At 42.3% G+C, this 22,500-nt stretch overlaps 1 protein-coding gene and 1 long non-coding RNA gene across 6 annotated transcripts in view; both read left to right on the forward strand.

Annotated features, from left to right (window-relative positions):
• Positions 1-14,615, forward strand: part of nhsl2 (NHS-like 2) — a 147,063-nt gene extending 132,448 nt beyond the window's left edge. For all 5 annotated transcript variants that reach the window (XM_031304353.2, XM_031304354.2, XM_031304355.2 and 2 more), the window contains exons 5-10: positions 5,523-5,705; positions 7,039-8,191; positions 8,359-9,514; positions 9,684-9,993; positions 11,613-11,730; positions 13,815-14,615. In XM_031304353.2, coding sequence (XP_031160213.1) covers positions 5,523-5,705; positions 7,039-8,191; positions 8,359-9,514; positions 9,684-9,993; positions 11,613-11,730; positions 13,815-14,139 — 3,245 coding nt within the window. In that variant the 3' untranslated portion in view covers positions 14,140-14,615. The remainder of the gene's footprint in view (positions 1-5,522; positions 5,706-7,038; positions 8,192-8,358; positions 9,515-9,683; positions 9,994-11,612; positions 11,731-13,814) is intronic.
• A 4,364-nt stretch (positions 14,616-18,979) lies between these two features.
• On the forward strand, positions 18,980-21,010 carry LOC116053310. The gene is made up of 2 exons (XR_004895604.1): positions 18,980-20,122; positions 20,155-21,010. It is a non-coding gene; the product is annotated as an uncharacterized LOC116053310 (long non-coding RNA).
• Positions 21,011-22,500: the final 1,490 nt, after the last annotated feature.

Raw genomic sequence — 22,500 nt, forward strand, 5'->3', positions numbered from 1 at the left:
TTCCATCGGTGGGCTGCAATTTGAATGCAGCTCTATAATTTGAGCTCTTACAAAGAGCTAAACCTTTTTTAGTTTGAGTAAGAGTTGATGAGACTGTCTGCACTTAAGTTGAAAACTCCAACGTAGCTCCGAAATAGATGTTGAAACACGTACTTTATGTTTGTATCATTTTATGAAGAGGGCACCGACATGTCTTCTGCTCCTTGCTTTGTGGGGGTTTTCATTGACCTTTTGACCATAAATTGGCAAATAAAATATCCCCTCTCACTTGGCTGATGTTGCTGTGGCCTAACTGACTGGACAAGGCCGCATTTGGTCCATCAGTACACTCGATCGACAGACTGTTACTTCTATCTGATATGTTTTTTAGTCTAACTGATGTAAGTACCCAGGACTCCCTATTTGGTTCAGTATTTGGTATTGCTTCGGCTTACCACCAATTTTTTTACTTTGACTTTTACACTTTTGTTTGTTGAAATAGGGTTAACTTTTTCTGGAGCTTTTAACTGTATTACATAGCCCTCATCAGCATTTGCAATTTGCGCCATTGTCATGGGACTGTAGATGTTTTGAGCACCTCTAAGACTTGTTATGCCTGTTGGCTTAACATTTCAGGTTCATTCTTGGCCTTGGAAAGAGCAGTCAGAGGAAACAATCTCTATTAAAGTTCCTCGTACTCTCTTTGTCTGGAGCTTTTGAGCGTATCACACGGTCTGCATCTGCATCATCAGCCTGCAGATGAGATATCATTTAGGAGGAGAAAGGCAGTTTTTGTGATTAAAGAGGCGAGGATGTTCAGAAGTTAATGTTTTGGCTTAAAATTGTACACGGTATTTTGACGTCAAAACACTGATAGGGGAATTACTGTAGTTAAGAAAGTGATTTTGGTGGGAAATCAAGAACCGCCTGTTAAATTGATTAACAGGGTCTTTGGCCGGGATTAAACCAGTGACATCTGTGTTTTGGGACGGTCTCTAACCACAGAGTCCACCCCATTCACACTCACAGCAGGCAGGAGAGCAGTGAAGCCATGCAGGGCCATATTGAAGAGACATTATTATAAATGAATCATCGTCTTGTCTCTCTGGTGAAGGCTGCTGATAGTTGAAATAGTGTCTATTATTTATGGCTGCAGGAGCAACACAAAGACTCCCAACCTCTGAGCGGTAGCTCGATCAGAGACGGGCCCAATTGAGAACGAGCATGGCGCTTTGAATGAAAAACTTGACTGAAATGCCCAAGAATGTAGGCTGCGAGATTGTCACTTTGCCTGGATGAGATCAGGATTAAAGAAGCAAACAGTCCAGCAGGAAGTAGGTGAATGCATGACAGCCAGACAGGAAGTCATATTTAACGCCGCTCAAGCGAGTCATAGCTTATTATCTGCTGGGTGTAGAAGTTTCAGCCCAAACACTTATTTATTCATGCACATTCATGAGAGGGAACGGCTGTTAAATGGCACTCAGTGAGCTAAACAGACAGATTCCTAGAAAAATAGACAGAATGAATGAGTGGAAAAAGAGAAGCAGACACACAGGTGGAAAGATTTTAAATATATATATATATAATTTTTTTTTTTCTTTCTCTTTGATAACTGAAATAACTGATAACTGGCTGTGATACATCAGCCAGGGTTGATGCGTTTCAATTAAATCAGCGATTTTAATAATTATCCAGCCAGGAAATTAGATTTCTGGCTTCCAAAATTCATTTTGTGCAAGAACTCATCACCTGTTGGAGGGTCGAGACACCCACAGCGCTCATAACTCATCATTAATTTGGCCAAAAGACTTCCAGATGTCTGGGTTGAAACCAGGCTTTCTTCAGACGTCTCGGTTACAGCATGTTTCATCGTGAAGCCGGTCCAAACGACATGTAGAAATATAGTCATTGAAATGCTGTTCAAACAATAGTCATATGTTGTCTCTGCAAATCACCAGAGACGTCTCACATCTTCAGCTCTTCAGTGATTGGGTATGGGCTAACACTGTGGAAACAATGTTATCCAAATCACTGCATCAAAGTCTGGATTGATTCTTTCGAAAGGACTTAAAGGTGCTGTAGGTAAGATTGTGAAGATCCAAGACTTAGCCAACAAATTTGAACATAAACAACTTCTCAGTCCCTCCTCCCATTCCGCTAAAGCCCAAAATGGTCTCCTAAGCCCCTCCCCCCACAAGGGAGAATGAATGCCAGTTAGACTTCCCCCCTGGCCCTGATTGGTGCATCTGAACAGGGAGCTGTGGATTTTTGCAAATCGCACTACAGGCTGTAGGTGGTGCCAGAGGAGCCAGATTACCTGTTTCATGTAGTTCTACTTCAACATAGGGTCAGTTTCAGCAAATATGACAGAAAGTTAGTTTTATAAGTTACCTACTGCACCTTTAACACACCTATATGTACACTGATACAGTAGGTGTTATTGCTTTATTTATTGCTTTATTGGTCCATTTTAAGAAAAACAATCTCTATTTATCCCTGTGTTCAACTCACAGGGATTAATACTAATGAAAAATTTGAAAGATCTTAAAAACATGTCCAGTGAATGGAAAGTTGATTTAATTGGAACCAACTTTGTGGCGAGTTCGTACTATTATTGGGAAGAACCTTCACAGACACTGGGTTAAGACTTTATTTGAATTGCTTCGATGTTGGGTCAAAATTTAAAACTAAAATTGATCGACACGTTTTCTCACTTTTCCCGACATTTTTGTCACTTTTTTCCAAGTGTATTGTCACTTTTTCCGATGTTTTTGTCTGGGTTTTTTTGGCGCTTTTTTTAACGTTTTTGTTCTTTTTTTCCCACTTTTTTAAATCTTTTTTTTTTTTTTTTTACATTTTGTCCATTTTTTCAATGTTCTTGTATACTTTTTTTTCTTCAAAATGCTATAAAATTGAGTAAAACACCCAAATTCAATGAAAGTAGTGAACTGATCATTTATTTTACGGAACCATCCATGTTATTGTTTTATTTTTTTGACAATGTGGTTGAAAGAAACCCAAATTTTCTGATATACAAATGTTTTGAAAACAACAGCAGGGTTAAGCTGGATAAAGAACAGCACAACAAGATGCGATGAGCTTTGCGCTGTAACAAAACTCTACATGTACATTTTGTTTCTTAAACTCTGTGTCTCTGAGCATTGTTCCCAAAATGGGAATAAAAAATGTATTGCCTCAGCTCAATTTGTTGTTTTTTCTGCAAATGTTTTGTGCCGGAATTATTATCATGTGTAAAGTCTCTTGTTTTTGGTTTTCCGTTCAGAGTCACATTGGTTTATGGTTAGCAGAACAAGCAGTTATGGAATCCGACAGCACAGTGCTTGATTCATGAAGAAACAAAAAGCAGGAGATCTGTATATTGCTTTCTGACATCTTTTAATGGTTTGTACAATACACTATACAATACAGTATTCTGTATTGCTCCTAACTCAGTTTGTTTTGGCACTGGTTGCATCATGCCAGTACACTTTTCCATCGATTCTACTAAATTTGATTGATTTGCTGTTTCGCCTCATTGATTTTGTGCGTTTTCTGTCTTAACTCACCGAGGGAAAACAAAACGTCACTGAATGGCATCGTTTTGTTGTAGGAGATATAGCAGCAGACTGCATCCGATACGACTGTCACTATAAAGCAAGGCTGATGGCTTAGTAGAAGCCTGACTGAATTATGCAGCCGGGCGAGAGACTGCACTACACATGTTGTTGAGGTAATCAAGTGGGTACCTGCTGCCTCCGATGACTCATTGGATTACGGTCTGCTCAGACAAGACATCAGAATGACAGGACGTACAACAGAACAGCAGGTTTCTCAGCAGGATCTGCTGTAAGTCACTGTGGATTAAAAAATGACTGCGGAAAATGTAGAACATAAACATGTAGGTTTATGGTGGCAGAAAAAAAGAAAGTGTGGCAGTTCAAGCATGTACTTACATCAGTTTAATGCACTCTTTCTCATCTGCAATGACATGTTCAGCGGAGGGGACCTCTTCTCAGCTGACAAAAACCTTGTTTGATTGGTTGATTTAAACAAGCTTTAGGCAACTTTGAGCATCAGTGGCTCAAAATACCAGTGATCATTCAGGGTAATAGGAAATCCAGAAATCATTGAGGATAATGCCAGTAAAATGCACGCTCACGTTCCCTCTGTGATGGTTTAAACCAAACTTCTGGCTCGGCGGCCAGATCAGGGCGCCAACACAATTTCATAATGTAACCCTCATGTTGAGAGTTCATTGTTGAATCTGACCTGCAAATATTTTTAATTGTTTTTTTAACCATTTTGATTTTCCCAGTCGTATTTTAGAGTAAATCTGAGCAGTACAATTGAGTCTTTATTTCATATTTTAAGAGAACAACCAGGCCAGTTTGACAGCCCTGATTTAGACAGTGAGGAGGTTGGTGAAAACAGGTGTTTCAGTATTGCAGCAGTTGTGTGTTGTATTGTGAAACATTTTATTTTTTTTTTACCTTTATTTATCTCATTTGCAACAATGACCTGTCACATTCACACAGTTACACAGTTAGACATTCATACCTGGAAGCTGCCCAGTACAACCACAGTCTGATCTGCTGGCCACTGAGGGCCGCTGAGGGCCACTGAGGCACCTAAGGGCTTTGCTCAAGGGCACCTCAGTGATAGTAATGAGGGAGGGACAAGCGCTGCTCTTTCACTTTCCCCACCCAGATTTTATTCTGCCGGTCTGGGGATTGAACCGGTGACCTTACGCTCGCTTCTCTAAACTCTAGGCCACCACTGCGCAATTGCAGGAAGTTTGGAGTTTTATTGTGAACCATCAGATGATCATCATGCAGAATTGTGGAGTTTGAATAAAACAACAAAGTGGATATGGTTGTAAATAATTATTGAGTGAAAACTATATTTTTGTTTAAAAAGTAGCAGATGATGTAGACAAGACTGTGTTGTTCATAGGTGTTGCAGAACTAGAGCTTTGGAATTGCACATTATGCACACTTTAATATTAAATGTGAGAGGAAAACTCTTGCTTACCAAGGTTTCGCCAAATCTTCACGTAAAAAGTTTCCTAAGAATCATCAATTACATTTGAATGCGGAAATTAAAATGACTGTTCCTGACACTGCAGGTACTGTAGGTTTTAGCCAAGTTATGTTAAGCTTATCCTTAAACGTTTGGGGCTGCCTTTGCTCTTACCGTATCTTTTTAATAGTTAATGTTTTGTAAAGTTCCCAATTTTTCACATTGCACTTCTCAAAATGTTTAAGCCACATTACTGCATGTTGCTCAAAGTACGTAAGTAAGTCGTGTCTATCTTGGTCTGCACCATTTTAGGAATGACTTTAAATCAGGTGATGCTCACAGGATAAAATTCTTCTCTACACATCTCTCAAAAGTGATCTAATACTTTGTTGCCATGTCAACAACATGATTGGATTTACTTTTTTACGTTTCATTGAATTTACTGTATGTCAATTAAATGACTCTGCCCTTCCTCTCACTGCCCCCCCCCCCCCCCCACTGTTCCTCTGCTTCTCCACCAGGTGAAGGGAGAGGAGGGAAATTCCACGGGGTCGACCTCCTACAGCACTCTCCGTCCCCATCCCCCTCTCCAGGGGACCCCTTCCCCCACCAGCCCCGCTCTCTGGAGCCTGTCACGGACACCTTCCACCAGAACCTCCCCCTGAGGAAGACGCACTCTGACCTCGACACAACCGTACCTGCAGGTGTGTGTGTGTGTGTGTGTGTGTGTGTGTGTGTGTGTGTGTGTGTGTGTGTGCGACCATTAAGGGAAGCTCTTACCCTCCTCCGATGTTTTTCTTTTCCGTTCTCTCTCCTGGTCCTGTGGTTCAGATCTCGTTACCGCTCACATGAGAAAGAAAGGAAAGAAAGGAACAGGTCGCCACAAAATGAAATATCTCTACTCATTAACTACTAACCCCAATGTCAGCTGAAACTGTTGTTGTAAGTGAGTGTTGTTGGAAACCTTTATACCCTAGATTTTACTGCACAAGGTGTTCGCAGAAATCTGAACAACTGAGCTGTAAAAACACTTCTCTTTTCACTGTGGCACGAAATGATCTTAATAATTTTTTCTTTCTGCTTTTCACCCACCAAATTTTGAATTTAACAAAGAACACCACAGAGATTAAGGTCGGGTTAATCATTTCTTTCCTCTGTATTTGCAGTAATCTGTTTTGCTCAGTGAAGGATAGTGTTGCCGGCAGCCAGGATCCTTTCATGCCTAATTGGTTTATTCACTGCAACAGGGATACTCAATCGCAGGGTATGAAGCGTTCATGTAAACGGTTTAACCTGAACAAGGCCATACTTGCGGACAGGCGAGAAAAAGCAGATCATCTAAACGTAGCTGACATAAGTTTTTTTTATTTCAATCGATTTTTTTGTCAACAATATTAACTTTAGCAATGCAATATTACTGTTATTTGGTCCATGTCCATTACCCAGTCCAAACATGCAATAACCTTACATTTTGAATCCTGATTGACTGCAGACAATGGCGAAAAATTGAGTGTTAGTATATAATCTAATGCACATAGTTGACATAGATGCATAGGCAGATTCAATTCATCTTTATACTTTATCTACAGCCTGCAACAACCAATCACAAAAGGGGTCAAATCCCAGGAACACCAGACACTTGGTGATGATTAATACAAATGCATACATAAAAAGGGCCAACATTCCCATTTTGTGTAAAAAAGAATGCAACGAATTCTGAAGGTTTATGGTCAGTCAAGTTCTATAAAAGATGTTGTGCTGACAGTGTGCAGTAGTCCTTGAGGTTTTATAAGTTAACTGGGAACCAGAGTGTAGTATATAATCTAAAGGATTGATGCAAGCATGCTGTCATGGGTGATATACTCTGTTCTTATCTTTTTATTTTTAGAGGGTTATTTATGCTTTAAAGTCAAATAGTTTATATTTGTCAGCTGTAGATGGAAGCTGACAAGTCTTTATCTCCATATCTGAATGTAAGTTTGTTCTGATCAGTTTAGTTGTATTCATTCTCCCTCTTTTATCCCCTCTCCTCCACAGATAACACGTTGGAGCAGCGTGCCCCGAACCAACTTCACCCAGGAACTATGGACCACTCTGGGCTGCTGTGCTCAAACACACCCTCCGCTTCCTGGAACGGACCTAAAGGCTCCACCTTCTCTCCTGGAGCGTGGAACGAGCCTTACAATTACAGCATGAATAAAGGCCCGGCGGTTCCGCCCAAACAGCACAGCATCATTGGTAATGCAGGAGGAGGGACACAGGACGGGGTGATGTTGGTGAGCTCTGGACAGTCGGTGAGCTCACATTCCAGTTCATTCACGTCTGTGACAAACCCTTCTGGGAGAGGAGGGAATAACATGCCAGGGATTTCACTGGCAGCGGCGATAATGGGGAAGCGGAGCAAGACGGAAGGGGCTGCAGCGGATGGAGGGAGGGGGGGGGGAGGAGGAGGAGGAGGAGGAGGGGGAGGCGGAGGGGGAGGAGGCGTTGGGGAAGCAGCGAGAGGGCGGGAGAGGTCGGCACGTTCCATAGCAGCGGCGAACGCCTTCAAGTTCCGGGAGCGTTCCCTTTCTACGCCCACGGATTCTGGTTCCTTCTGTTTTACAGAAGGTGGTTTATGCCAGCCGGACGGGAACATCTTGCCTACAGGGAACGGGAATGCTATGGCAATAACAGGCCACCAACAACAGCATCATAACTTCCTGGGTTCGGGTGAAAACTACGCCCTTCTTTATCCTAGAGGGAGCTCCGAAGACAGCACAAGTACCACAGACACAATCTCTGTCACAGCTTCAGACTACAGCGCAGATGGCCGCTTGCGCCTACGCTCCCGTTCCATCTCGCTTAAGAAGTCCAAGCGCAAGCCGCCACCGCCTGTGAGGAGCGTCTCTCTCATGAAGAACCTTGGAGAAGCCGAGGGGAGAATCCACCATGAAGGCGGTCTTTACCGGGATGGCCGACCAAAGAGCTTGCACATCCCCAGGGACCACTTCCCAGACTTCCAGCCCGATTTCCTCCTGCCAAGCTTGTCCTGCTCCTCTAAGCCCAGTGTGGTTGAGCGGGAGCTGGGCCATGGAAGCGCTGATGGACCTCCAAGCCTGGAGGTCCAAGCACCAGATAGGGAGGGAGAGACAGAGCTAACCTTCCCCACTCACTGGCAGCTGGGGGAGTGGAAGAATGACCCTTACAGGTAGGACATGAAACTATACTTTATGTTAGCAGCTTATTGGCTTGATGCAGTTTGGATCTGGCTACCTGCCTGGTTATTTGTTTTATTGGCTCTTTAGTATTCTCTAAGTTTGTTAGGTAAAGACTAGAAAGGAATTGAATTCTTGTCTCTTTTTTCTTCTTCTCCAGGTCTCTATCAGGCTCCAGCACAGCAACAGGTACAACAGTGATTGAATGTATGAAAGTGAGAGGCAGCTCGGAGTCCCTGCTTGATTCTCCCTCCCCCTCCAGAGCCACCTCACCTTCACAGTTCTCCATGGAAACTGACATCAAGGCATCCTCGCCCTTCAAACCCCCAGGACTTATGTCCCCATCAAGTGGCTATTCCAGCCAGTCAGAGACTCCCACCCCAACTGTTCCACTCAGTCACATGGCAGGTCACGGGACAGTAGGGACATTGGGGTGCAAGTTGCGTCCCAAGATTCCAGAAAGGAAATCATCGCTACCATCGCCAAAGGACCCGACTGCAAGGTCTAGATTGTCATTTGAGATGCCTGGGAATGCACATCTGGAGCTGTCATCAATCAAGCCAAAGCAAAAGGCCAGCAGACGGCATTCTGACACCTCGACGGCGGTAAAACCGGGAAAAATCAGTCCCAGCTCCTCACAGGTATTGCCTGTGGTTACCCAGAATGAGCTGAAGACTATTCGCCTTCGCTCAGTCTCTCGTGGTGACTTGGAGGACTGCCCTGATGGGGCGTCTGACACCATCGAAGAAGAACAACATGGCCGAGACCTAGGCGAGGATCCCGGCCCGCCGCCCACCCTACCGAAACCCAAACCACCTGTCGCTGTCAAGCCACCGTTGCCCAAGCGGCCCCTAAACCTCCTCCTCAAGTCTCCTTCCCCCTCCTCCACTTCCCCCCTAGCTCTCGACTCCCCTCCTGCCTCACCTGTGGACCGGCCTGTACCCCTAGGCAACATCTACAAAGTCATGAGAAAACCCAAACCCAAAAAACCTCCACCGCAAACAACAAGTCCCTCTGCTCTTCCAGATTATAGCACCGCTCCACAAACTGCCTATGACCATCCATTCCTCCCCCACTCCCAGGCCCTCTGTGATCTCCCTCCTCTTCCGGACCCACAGCCTCTCCTGGAAGACCCAGCGATGGAGCCTGACTTTGACGTTGACCCAGAGATCTGTTTTGGTCCAGGGGACGGAGGCTCACTCCCCTCTCCCTGCAGTAACCAAGAGGCCCCAGAGCTCCAGGACAAGAGCAAGACTCTCCCCTCAAGGATGACAATCTCCTGTCTGGCAGAGCTGTCAGACAAAAAGAAACCCAAGGTGAGGAAGACATCTCTCAGAAAATGAGAGCTTTATTTTAGGGGTGTCCTTGTGGTTAAGGCAAACAGTAGAAAGTTACATGTTTACAGTGGTAGAGGTTGTCAATTTTGTTAATGTCTCATTTTAATCTCAGAATTATTGCTGTACTTAATTTCTCATTCCTGTCCAGGTTCCACCTCCAGTCCCCAAGAAGCCGAATGTCTTGCTTCTTCCCTCATCTGTCCACTCCTCCACCAACGGCAGCACAGAACGCCAGACCCCACAGACCGACAGCCCCGTGGGTCTTCGGTCTCCTGTAGGAACATTCCCACCAGAAGAGTTTCCCGGTTTTACCAGTGTTCCTGATATGCTAGAGCAAGATGAGAACCACTTGGGAACAGACGAGGAGAGTTCCAAAGAGTCATCGCTTCAGTCATCTCTGCATGATTCCTCCCTCACAGAGCTGGGAGGGAGAATGGCCAGCACTGCGATTGGGGCATGTATGTTTTAGGAGAAGGTTTTTAAGAAATGTGTCCAGACTAGGGTCAGTGAGAGTCGTTAGAAATTAAGTCTGAGTCTTCGCCTGCATCCGGCATGACTCAAACTTAACTTAAAACATTTAAAAGACCAAAGCTGAAGAAACATTAAAACGGAGTACCCCACCAAAACTGTACATTATGAGAGGCATGTGCTTACCCCGTAGGCTTGCAGCTGTAGTCAGCTTGGAATCACAACAGTTACAGGGAATTACAATGGAGACCCAGTTTCACAGTGAAAAAGGAGACTATGGATATCAAAATGTCCATATAAACTCAAACCACTTTTCTGCTAACCATCTGTATCCTGAGTGTGTTTTAAAGTTCCCATATTATGAAAAAAACACTTGTTCTGGGATTTGGGGTGTTCTTTTGTGTCTCTGGTGCTTCCACACACATACAAACTTTGAAAAAAATCCATCCATGCTGTTTTGAGTGAGATACGGTTTCTGAATGTGTCCTGCCTTCAGTCTCCGGGTGAGCTGTTCAAAATCGGCACGCTTGTCACTCTGTAGCTAAAACAGAGACCAGCTGAAAAGACGATCTGCAGCAGTGAGAGAGAGCGGTGCAGTACAACAAAAATATGGTGTTTTTTGAAAATTAAACCATGTAAACTTATTCTGGTACAACCTTAAAATACAATTATAAACCTGAAAATGAGCATAATACGGGTGCTTTAAACCCTCTCATTCATACATCTTCCATTTGTCACTAGCTGTTTACATTAGACTTCCATGTAAGTGTAGTTGCATGCAAACAAAGCTAAATACCTAACGTGCTAGGGTCAAATGGAAACTGTATTTTGAAAAAAATATGAGTGTACTTTTTCAGTGGGGTATTCTTTTAATGCAAGTAATTCATCACACAATACATAATTCGATCCATTCCTCAATGGCCTTCCTCAAAAAGCTTTCTTTTACATATTTTAGGTATCGCTAATTTATTAATGACTTGGATAGCTAGCAGTGAGTTCATTTTGGTAACTCCTGTAGTGTTGCAGTGTCTGTCGACTAGATATATGTGCACTTACACATTAATCAGAATTCTGTATGTGGTTGTGTATTTAAGAAGCTATGTACAGTTAACTAAACCCTACAATACGTGCAGTATTTGCTAACACATATTAGCTAATACATACTGTTTGATTTCAGTCAACAGCTGTGGAATTCCGAACTATTTTGTTATCATTTTATATGCTTGTGAACATTTGATGAGCCTTCCCTGCTGCGTTTGATGCATAACCTCTTGATTCTACCAGAGGAGACTTCTCAGGTTTTGAAGCAAATCAAAGCCCAATTGCTCTAAAATTGGACCAAATCAAAACACAGACTGGTCCCCACTGTTTGTAACAGTCGAGATGACATTAATCATTATTATCTAATTATTAACTGTTTGTTTATGGAACTGAGTCAGATTTACTTGCATAGCATACACATGTACAGTATTATGCATATTGGCTTTGGTAAAAACAACCACAAAGCCTGCAGTAATATACAGATATCATGTGTTCAACTGAAAATATGTATTTTAAAAAAATAGCATATACATATGATGTCTTGATATGATTTCTCTGTCTTGTTCAGATGACTTGGAAGCCAATGAAAAGACGATACTCCACATTGCCGAGGAAACAGATGACGTCTTGTTGACCAGCACATCCGCAACACACACCACCGAAGACCTGTTCACTATTATTCACAGGTTCGAACGTGCACATTCATCCAATACACATTTCAGGCAAAGAGTATACATAGATACTATTGTATTTATAAACAGTTATTCTTATTTTTTACCAACCATTCTTAAGAAGAAATATCTTCTTAAAACCCACTTACGTAGTTTTCACAAGAGTCTGTTATTCACCAATGTTTTCTTATTTGGGATTTGTTCTGAGGTAAGCTAGAATCTATGCACACTCAAGAGCACACTTTTTGTCCAAAATATTTGGTTATTGTATTTTCTTCAATTCTACAGCTGTATATTAACCCTTGTGTTGTCTTCCCCGTCGAGCATGCAACTTTTTGTTTTTCAGGGTCAAAATGAAAAAAAATTCAAACGTTTTGGTCGTATTTTTCGACACTTCGAAGTTTCTGTCAATATTTTTCTGCGCTTTTTTTTTTTACGTTTTTGTAAAGGTTTTCCCATTTTTTTGTCACTTTTACCGATGTTTCGTCACTTTTCCTGGCGTTTTTGAAGATTTTCCCGACGTTTTTGTCATTTTTTTCTGTGCTTTTTTGACATTTTTTTCCTACGTTTTTCAATGTTCTATTATAAATTTTTCTTTACATTCTATAAAATTGAATAAAACACCTAAATTCAATTAAAAGTAGTGAACTGATCATTTATTTAACTTGTGAAGAGCGTCGTACGGAACCATCCACGTTATTTTGTTTTAAAATTTGGTTGAAAGAAACCCATATTTCTGATAAAGAAACTTTTTGAAAATGGGTCAGATTTGACCCGAGGACAACAGGAGGGTTGAAGGTTTTAAAAAACAATATTTTTTATCATTTACAATATTCTTAATAAATATTTTTTATTATTTTAAAAAGCATTGTGGTCTTTTAAAATAGATAAACACTACACTGATACTTCAATTCACATCAATTATGAACAATTGGGAACCACACCATCCAATATTTAGAGATTGATCGAGCTATTTATAGGCCCAAAGTAGATAGTATTTCTGCACCCTCAGCCTACTAGCACTATAGCATATTTACCCGAGGAGGTCTCGCATCTTCCAGCACCATGTCGATCTATATACAGAGACTGAGATGCTAGTAAACATTCATTCACTTCCTGCAGAAGTGCCTCCACTTCAGAGCTATTGAAGTTTTTTTGTACATTTGGTACAGGTGCTCCACCCACTTTAGACTTTCGTTTGGGCATTCGCTCAAATTTTCTTTTATAATTTCTGTGTGCACACGGCCCTGCAGTCTGATGCCCTTTTTATGTGGATTGGCGGGGTGTTCACCTATGCTAATTAGGGGTAACTGGCACACACTTTGATTTTACAAGAACAATGGGATTCATCCTAATAAGAACACAGGTGTGAACATTTCTGCGGTTTCAGAACAGGTCACGAATCTGAAGAGTTTTCTTAGGACCTTTCTCAAAAACAAATTTAAGAAAAAACTTAGGAAGATATTGGTGAATGAGATCCATTGGTATTACAGTAGATGCCTTTCCTCAAGAGGCTGTTGAAAAGCTTCAAATGTGCATTACAAATGGTTTCAGCCATCTCCAAGCACGCCTGCCGGCTTATTATTACCCAGAGCATGTGACGAAAGACGCATTGTCTTGTTGAAAAGGTGTGAGGCGGATGGAGCATAAGGTTCCCTAGCAACGGCTACACGTACGGTGTGTCACTGCACGACCAGCGACTCTTTTTTTTCCTCTTTTCAGAATCTCTCTCCAGCACATGGATGAAAACACACACACGGTATCACAAGAAAGCTAGTCTCTAAGCAACAAGTGTTCATGATTTTACCTTGCACGATGCTGAAAATAGCTTGAAAGGCAGAGAAGAAAAGGTGAGGAGGGGGAAGAAGAAGAAGAACAGGGGCCAGTGTGTTCATCTCTAACAAGAAATTATGGAGTCCCTTCTGTAGTTACACGCTTTAGATTTTATCATTCTCTAAAAGAAGAGATGTCAATTTAAATGAGGGCTGGAGGATTTATTGGAAGAGAATTATGGATTGAAACAGTGTGGAATTTCAAATTCGCTTCCTTATCTTTCTGTTCTCCACCTTTCCTAATAATCTTCTCTTCCGTTCTCCCAGGTCCAAGCGAAAGGTGCTAGGTCGTAAGGAGCCAACGGACTCCTTCGGCAGCCGCCAGAGCCTTGTGTCCCCGGTGAAGCACAGCACCAGCGGGAGCGAGCTCCGAAATCTTACCTTAGGCAGTCAGAGGTCCAGCTCCCGCAATGAGAACTTTATGGCCCTGCTTCAGAAGAAAGGCAGCAAGTCTTCCAGCGGAGGAGCCAGAGTCTCCGCTATGGAGCTTCTCAAAAGCACAAACCCTCTGGCGCGACGGGTCACAGAGTTTTCAACCGCCGGCGAGGGAGGAGACGCGGCATCCGGGAATGACAAACCCAACGATCAATAAAAGGAATTATCGTTAACGGATGTTAACCAGGTCCGTTTGTTGTTGACAAAGCTACCAACCAATTCTAAAATGTGCCACCCACTGCAGATGGGGCCTTCTGACTAACATGTCCAACCGGATCGCTCCAACTACTGATTGACCATTTGCACTGTCCAATCCAATTGGAGCACATTTTTGGACAAAATGGTCCCTCCCATGGTTGAAGCACTACTGTTCCCTGTCACACCGGTCCCCCTCTAGGAAAGCGAGAAATCTGTGGAGAGCAAAGTTTGTTCTCACTATATTTTCAATGAAAGGTGGAGGTTTTAAGGTTATGCTTCAACACTGCGCCGTGTTTTCCTCATTGGGGATATGCTCAGTGTGGAGGCTGGATGCATAGATGGATGGACGGGTGGAGTAGACACTGGGAATATAAGGATATACAGTGAATAACTTCTGGCTTTTTCTGGATGAAGACAACAAGAGTCCCAGATGGCGACAATAGTCACTGAATATGAATCTGTAACCAGTTCTGCTGAGCCACAAGGATACCACAGAGGATCAGTAATCAAATAATTCCAATAAATAAATGGAGTAAAATACAGAAGATTTGAGACTTCCAAATGATTCATCTACAATTCAACCAAAACCCTCCCACCAGTAGCACTGCGGCACCCATGCCCGTGGACCTACATGAATTGAGGGGTAAATTATTAACGGTGTGATGAGGACCTGAGAAAGCAAATAAGCCCAAAACCTTGGGCATTATAGCTCTACTTCGCTCTACGGCAAATGCAACGCCATAGCATCGGCATTTTCAGAAAACTGAATTGATTTGAGCAGATGAAGCGATTTACGAAGAAAAACCACATGGGGGCTTTTTGCCTCCAAGGATGCAGCATTAGCATGTCACAGAGTTTGTTGCTCATGCTATGAACATGAAACTACACAAAACATTCCACAGAAGCACCCAGCAAATGGGCGACACTTTTGGAACGCAAGCACTTTTTTTTTTTTTTTTCCTTGGCGTTGGAGGTCGCTACCTTTTTTTTCTCTCTCGAGACACTCATCAATCATTATTTTTTCAGTCTTTGTTTAGCTGTTTTTTTTTTTTTTCTTACATTTTTTTCATACACATGCTAGATGGCCATATATTGTACATGTTTCATTGGACTGCACTGTATGTATCATGTACAAAGATAAATGTAACGCATCTATCTACGGATAGCATTTGCGGACACAAAGACTAAAAATAGTGTACAGAGCAGCAAACAGCTTGGACTACAAACTGCCCACACGATGGAGGGAAAATACACACTCAAACATACGGACTAGGGAGCAACGCCATGGAAGACAAACACAACAGACGAGAACAGCGTGTGTTCACAGGAGTGTGTGCGCAGATAAAATCTAGCCTGCGGAGTTTCTGTACAGAGAGTATGAAGCAGGCATGGTTGTTAAACAGGGTTTTTATTCATTTTGGTCTCTGGTGACGGGACCAAAGGACCGTTAAAAACTACAAACAGACCAGAGGGGACCTAGCGGTGTGAATTTGTGTGCGTCTGTGCGCGCGTGTGTGTGTGTGTGTGTGTTCATGTGTGTGTGTAAAGGGAAGTGCCAAGAACAAAACGGAGAAGAAAGAGAGAGAGTTTATGTGTTTGGCATTTTTTTTTGTTTCCTAACTACGTGTGGACATTTGTGCGTGTAAACGTGTCTGTGTGCACCCTAACCCCCCCACCCTACGGTGGCCGACAGGGGGCAAACGCACTGCAACTTAATGAAACACACGCAAATAGACAAAACACAAGCATATTAAGAAAACATCTTCATTCATTTGACAACACATGCGCAGCATTTAGCAAACGCGCTGCAAATAGACAGTCACAATAGACAACAAAAAAAACGCTGCATCCAGATTATACAACGGAAGTTCTCCAGGCCTCTACGGGGAGCGCTAAGTGGAACTGCTTGATTTTTGACCCCACTGAGAGAGAGAGAGAGAGAGAGAGAGAGAGAGAGAGAGAGAGAGAGAGAGCCAAGGCACGTTCAATCTCAGAACGGTGTGCACCGTTGTGAAACGGTGTGCAACTGCTTTGAGCTCATAGACTGTAAATATTAAGTCTATGTTTGAGATATGTTTTCTCTCGTTTGGTGGGTGTGTCTCTAGTTTATTGGCTCAGGTCACAGGTGATACTCAATCAGCAGAGACGTGTCTGTAAACTCGTGGTAATAAAAAGGCAGAGCGCTCTCTCCCCGTGGGGTCGAAAATCAAGCTGTTCCACGTAGCGCTCCCCCTAGAGGTCTGGAGAACTTCCGTTGTGTAATCTGGATGGAGCGTTTTTTTTTTGTTGGATTTGTTTTCGGACTTTGTGTGCGTTTCTTTTTGCATCGTTTCTGTATTTGCAGCGCGTTTGTGTATGTGGTTGTGTTGTGTGTATTTGCAGCGCGTTTGCTAAATGCTGCTCATGTGTTGTCAAATGAATGAAGATGTTTTCTTAATTTGCTTGTGTTTTGTCTATTTGCGTGTGTTTCATTAAGTTGCAGTGCGTTTGCCCCCTGTCGGCCACCATACCACCCTAAGGGATCCGGAACCAATAGGATTTCGGAATCAAAAGGATTTTAACCGGCAGAGTTTGAACTTCTGGAATAAGGGAGTCTCGTGATGTTAAATCTCCAGGTCTCTACAGATCTCTGTGGCTCTAGCCAGCCTGTCCGTCTGCAGTGTTGCAGAGTGACGTTACATGAATAGTTTCTGTTTGTTTTGCCCTCCTCCGTGCATGTTTTTCACACTCGGTCTCTTTCGTCTCAGAGGCAAGGTGTTGGCGTCCTCCTCCTCTTTTCCACTCGTTCCTCTCCTCCTCCTTTCATCACTGCTGGAGCACACACTCCATCTGTCTCTCTGCATATACTGTAGCATCCTCTCGCTCTTCTTCTCTCCAGTAACCCTCTCTTCTCCTTCTGGCACATACAGTAGCACGCGCTCTCTTTCTTCGCCTTTATACTGCAACCTCTTTCTGTTTTCACACGCAGCACCGCCGCTCTATCCCTTCCTCTTTTACCCTTCTCTCCATCCTCCCCTCCCTCCCTGACCGTCCCCTATTGTCTGTTAACCTTCCCCTGGCTCTCCCATCTCTCTCCCCTCTCTTCCTCCTCTCCCTCCTCTCCCTCCTCTCTGCATTCAGTCTATGCATCTGAGCTCGGCAGACGACACAACACCGGATGAATGTCAATGAATGACTGTTAAGAAGATGCTGTGTTTAGATTGAGAGTGCAAAACATCCTATCAACGCTTATCTTCTGCCTTCTCTCTTTCTCGTTCTCTGAGTTTTTATACATTTTCTTTAACCGTCTGTTTTAGCATCCATGTAAATGGATCTGTGCACATACACGGAAACAGGCAGGGTTTGAATGTCTTTTCGCATAAAGGACCTTTTACTTTTGGACTGTGAACGAAGTTACCTTGTGGTATTTGACCCGTGACCGACCCTCAGTTCTGGATCACCGTGTGGACGGCCTGAGAATTTTGGATTAGCAGTGGTTCAGCTCTAACACCTGACTTATCCCCTGAATGGATGGTCCGTGTGGAGGGAGGAGGGAACCTTTCATCTCTTGACTCCCAGTCGGCAAACTATCCCTCGGTGCTATTGAGTCAGAGCTCCCCCTAGTGGGTGGAAAAAAGAGGAACCACACATAACAACAGGAGAGTAAAAAACAAAACAAAAAACTCCTTCACACACATCGCTCTTCCTTCAGGTATTCCATCATCCTGAAAAAGGAAGATTTTAAAAATAGCATAAATTATCACCATTTATGATGACTAGTCAAGTGACGCTTGTTTTAAATATTTAGTGAATGGAAAAAAGATAAACCTATAAAACTGTGTTTGTTTGTCTTGTATACTGAATTATGGGCGTGTTGCTGCAGCGCCTACTGTGTTTATTTTTTATTATGATTTTTTTTTTTTTTATTTCAGCTGCCTTAGTTAGTACACACTCAAACACAACCTTTCCCGAAATCTGGCCAAAGTTAGAGTACAGGTGTAAAAGGGAGCATTTGTGTTTAATCTGACCTGTTGAGAAAAGTTTGAAAATCTGGTGCCTGAAGTGATTTAGATATTTTAAGTATTTACCAAACAAATATTTGCCCAAATCTGCATTCATATACAGGTGTGCAGAGAACAGCAGGGTAGTGATATGTGTTCCCCTTTAGAGCAATATCCCTCAGAGCAATCACAGTTGGAAGGGAGATAAAAAATAAATAACTACAATTTGAACTAAACTCACAGATTCTGTTCAAAATATGGCAACAGGGTGGGAACAGAGAAGCGAGATACAGTATGAGTCCAGTGTTAGGAGAGAGAGGATGTGTTGTTTCAGCACAGTATTAACGGGAACCGTTTGTTGTTAAAAAGAACTACGTGGTGTGTATGTGTGGTGTGACACATCTAAAAATTGCGGTGTAAACGGCTAAGATGTGACACCTTCAGGAGCCACAAACCACAGTGTTGTTTTGCTTACTGTGTGGACAGATGGCAGATATTTTCAACATGGCACATTTGGATTGATAGTCTTTAAAGGTGCAGTAGGTAAGACTTATAAAACTAACTAACTTCTGTCATATTTGCTGAAACTGACCCTATGTTCCAGTAGAACTACATGAAACAGGTAATTAAAAATAAAAAATCTGGCTCCTCTGGCATCACCTACAGCCTGTAGTGCAATTTGCAAAAATCCACAGCTCCCTGTTCAGATGTACCAATCAGGGCCGGGGGGGGGGGGGGGTCTAACTGCGTGTCAATCACTGCTCATGCACACGCATTCATTCTCCCTTGTGGGGGGAGGGGCTTAGGAGAACATTTTGGCCTTTAGCGGAAAGGGGGGAGGGACTGAGAAGTTATCGATGTTCAAATTTCTTTGAATTGTTTTGAGTTCTGGATCTTCACAATCCTACCTACAGCACCTTTAATAGAGAAGTCAGTAGAGGTACAAACAAAGAGACATATGGGTACACTGGTAAAAAGGGTGCTGTCCCATTTGAAGGGATACAATCGTTTAATATTGAGAAAAATATGTAATTTGTTTTTACAGCTTTTCAGAGGCAGAGTTTCACCGGATGCAGAAATAATCTCATTGGTTGGGTTACTGCCAACTTGGTGCCATATTTTTGATACTTTTTCGGTCTACTAACACCAAACTTTGGAACAATTGGTCCTCAGATTATTAGGTTGATCTCTCAGCTCTTACATAGCCATACACACATACCAACCAATGAGAATATTTTAGCCTAAAGAGCACCTCTGCCTCCAAGAAATGTCTGTAGAACTACATTACCAATCTCTAAAATATATTGACAATTGATGTTATATTGAAAATGACATTTATATAAAGTGTGAACTGAGAGCTGACGTGAGAAATATATTGAATTTCTAATCCATTATCCCTTCTTTAGGAGTAGGGGGGGGGGGGGGGCAAAGGTTTGATTCTGCTGAATGTGGGGATTACCAGGCTGAAATATACACACAGTCCATCATCTTTTCCTTCACCTCCTCTCTCCCTTCTTCTCGGCTGTCGTGTGACTCAGAGGAGTAATCGTTTTAAAAGCTTTTCCCTCTCTCTCACTCTCTCGTTTGCTTCCCCGCAAGGTGATAAAAGGTATAGGAAAGCAAGAAAGTACAGAGCAAGCTGCAGTCGGTCGTTAATTAATATGGTTTCATTTAACAGTCGGTCCCTGCGTATGCGGAAACAGCCACATTGCAACTTGTTGCTAAGAGACATAAATAAAAGTTGCGTAGGAGAAAGTCAAGTTGAAGACTTGGAGTTCAGGCAAGGATACACAGTTTTTTCTTCTAGAGCCAACAGAAAGATGTATCCGAATAACGTTTGTGTGAATAACATGTTTACAGTCTTTTGTTCAGTAAAATGAGTAGAGCCACTTAAAATGACACTAAATGCCAGACGAGCATGAACAAATCAAAAAAATTCAGACTTCAGACTTAGAAAACAAAGTCGACCACAAGTCGTTCCAGTGTTTGTGAAGGATTTACACATATAATCTGTCACAGACAAAAAAAACGGCTACTCCGGAAGTCTATTACTTTACCACTTTGTAGAGAAAACTACCACAACGGGCACAAAGGATTTAAAATAAATGCAGTCGTCCACATTTAGAAAAACCATCAGAGAAGATATCTGACCCAAGAATTTAAAAGGGAACTGCCCTTTTAAAAAGTTGATGTTGTAAAGCAACAACTCAGGCTACAAATATGAGTTCTGCTTCCCGACCAGAACCCAACAAAGTATTAGGTTTCGGGTCATTTTGATGTTTAAAACTTGGGGCTCCTGTGAATTGGGCTGTTTTTGCAATGAGGCTCATTTATATAGAATGGGGTCAATATTGCGCCAAATGTATGCACATTATCTAATTTAAATATGTGCAAATAGCACAGGAGCACCGAGACGCTGTTTGCTTGGCAGTGCAGTTAGGGGTGCATTTCACCCTTTGCAGGCGCTTTGAGAATTACACAGCTTCTTTTTGTCTTATTTGTGCAGGTTTAGCGGGCGCTTAGTGTAGCCAATACATCGCTAATTTTACTAATGTATGAAATAAGGCAATATAGACTAAACAGTGGTCCTCATCTCAAAGCCCCATAATATATTACAAAAAAAAATTGTTGTCAATTTTGTTGAGAACTACTTTCTGCCAAAGTAAACCTGCCAAATGTCTATCTACATGCTCACAATGAGCTCCATGTGTTATAGACAGAAACCATGCTGTTACATTTGGAAAAACTATTGCTGTTGAGTTTTTTCAGATATTGCTTTTTGTTGCTTTGGGTGCAACTAACCCAACTCTGATTGACTTTCACTGACTCGTGGTGAGCTACACCCAACCTCAAAAAAATCATTAATCCCACTAAAACTTCGAAGGCTTGCTGTAGCCTGTTTTTAGGGTCAATTATTCTTTTTGAAATTTGCTGAGTGAAAAAGTGTGTGTTAGTTTCAGGTTTAAGATCTTTCGATGAATAAATGCGGTCCAGCTTCATGAGAGAGTGAAAGAGGGTGAAGAAGAGAAACCGGGGTGATGGTTGCAGATTTGGGCCAAAGAGTAGCTTGCATTTATTTTTAGGCGTGTTAGAGGGGTGGGGTTTCAAGCGTTTGGACATTTCAGGGGTACTATTGGAGTAGGCACGCTGCCCATCACAAAAACTGACGTCCTTCGCTAGCAAACCCCACCCTCCTGCCACACCAAGCAGAGTAAAACAAACCCCCCAAACCCAATTCTAACCCCAGTTTAGGGGCTGTACAGGCAGCTTATAAAGACACAGAGATGATAATTAGAGAGACATAGAGAAAGAGAGACAGACAGAGTTATTGGAATTATTCTATTTTTGTTATTCCTCATTGAAAAAGACATATTTAAAGGAATATTCCGTGTATGTATTGAATAGCCTCTGTTTCCCCGCCCCATCCAGTGGTGTGATCTGTAGCTGCGAGGTGGAGTCACACACAAACGCTTCCCTCTGCAGCTATGCAATGCCAATGTGATGAAATTATTATATCATTATAAATAAATTATTTTTCTTGCTTAAAAAAAAAAAAAAACAATGTTTTGTTTGTTTTCTTTCCTGCTGGTGTTTGTGTTTCTGCCCGACTCGTCTTCAAGGTTTCTCTCTGAATGGGTATTAATGAGTTTCCCTGAGGAGGCAGCAACTCTTTAGCTAATTGGGTGTTTCTATCTGAAGCATGAGACGCTGACTAAAACCTCTCGATCCAAAGTTTAGTCATGATTTACTAATTTAGGCCATGCACGTTCATAAAGCAGAAGCTGGGAAACATCTGTGTTCCTACAGCTCTGATTTCACTATCACACCAGAATTCATACTTACATCTTATTAAATAAAAAACCTTGAACATCCTTGGAAATAGGAATCGTGCTGGTTTCTCCTAAACTAATCTATCCTAGATTTGTACAAACAAATACATCTGTGTTTGATCATCAATTTGAATCTCAAAATAGGGCTGCTATAGGAAAAGAGACTCCCATCCCATCTAATTTAGACTCCTGTTTTCCCCCAGTAAGGTCCAGATTAACCTGCAACGGGGCCCCAAAAGCAAAATGCCCCCTCTACAAAACGGGGCCTCAAGATTAGTTAAAACTACAGGTGACACATCTAGGCCCTTATCATTTTTGTTGCGTCAGCTCCATGGGAAGAACACTGTTTCTATCTACTGATTCCAATTCAATTCAATCAACTTTATTTATCCCTGAAGGGCATTTCAATTTTGCAGTCAACCAGTCACATGAAAAACAAACAGACAAGAACAAACACCATCGCAATCATTCAATCAGCTAACATGTCAGTAGCAGCAGATCAACAAATGG

This window comes from Sander lucioperca, chromosome 17 (assembly GCF_008315115.2).
Source record: "Sander lucioperca isolate FBNREF2018 chromosome 17, SLUC_FBN_1.2, whole genome shotgun sequence".
Taxonomy (NCBI): domain Eukaryota; kingdom Metazoa; phylum Chordata; class Actinopteri; order Perciformes; family Percidae; genus Sander; species Sander lucioperca.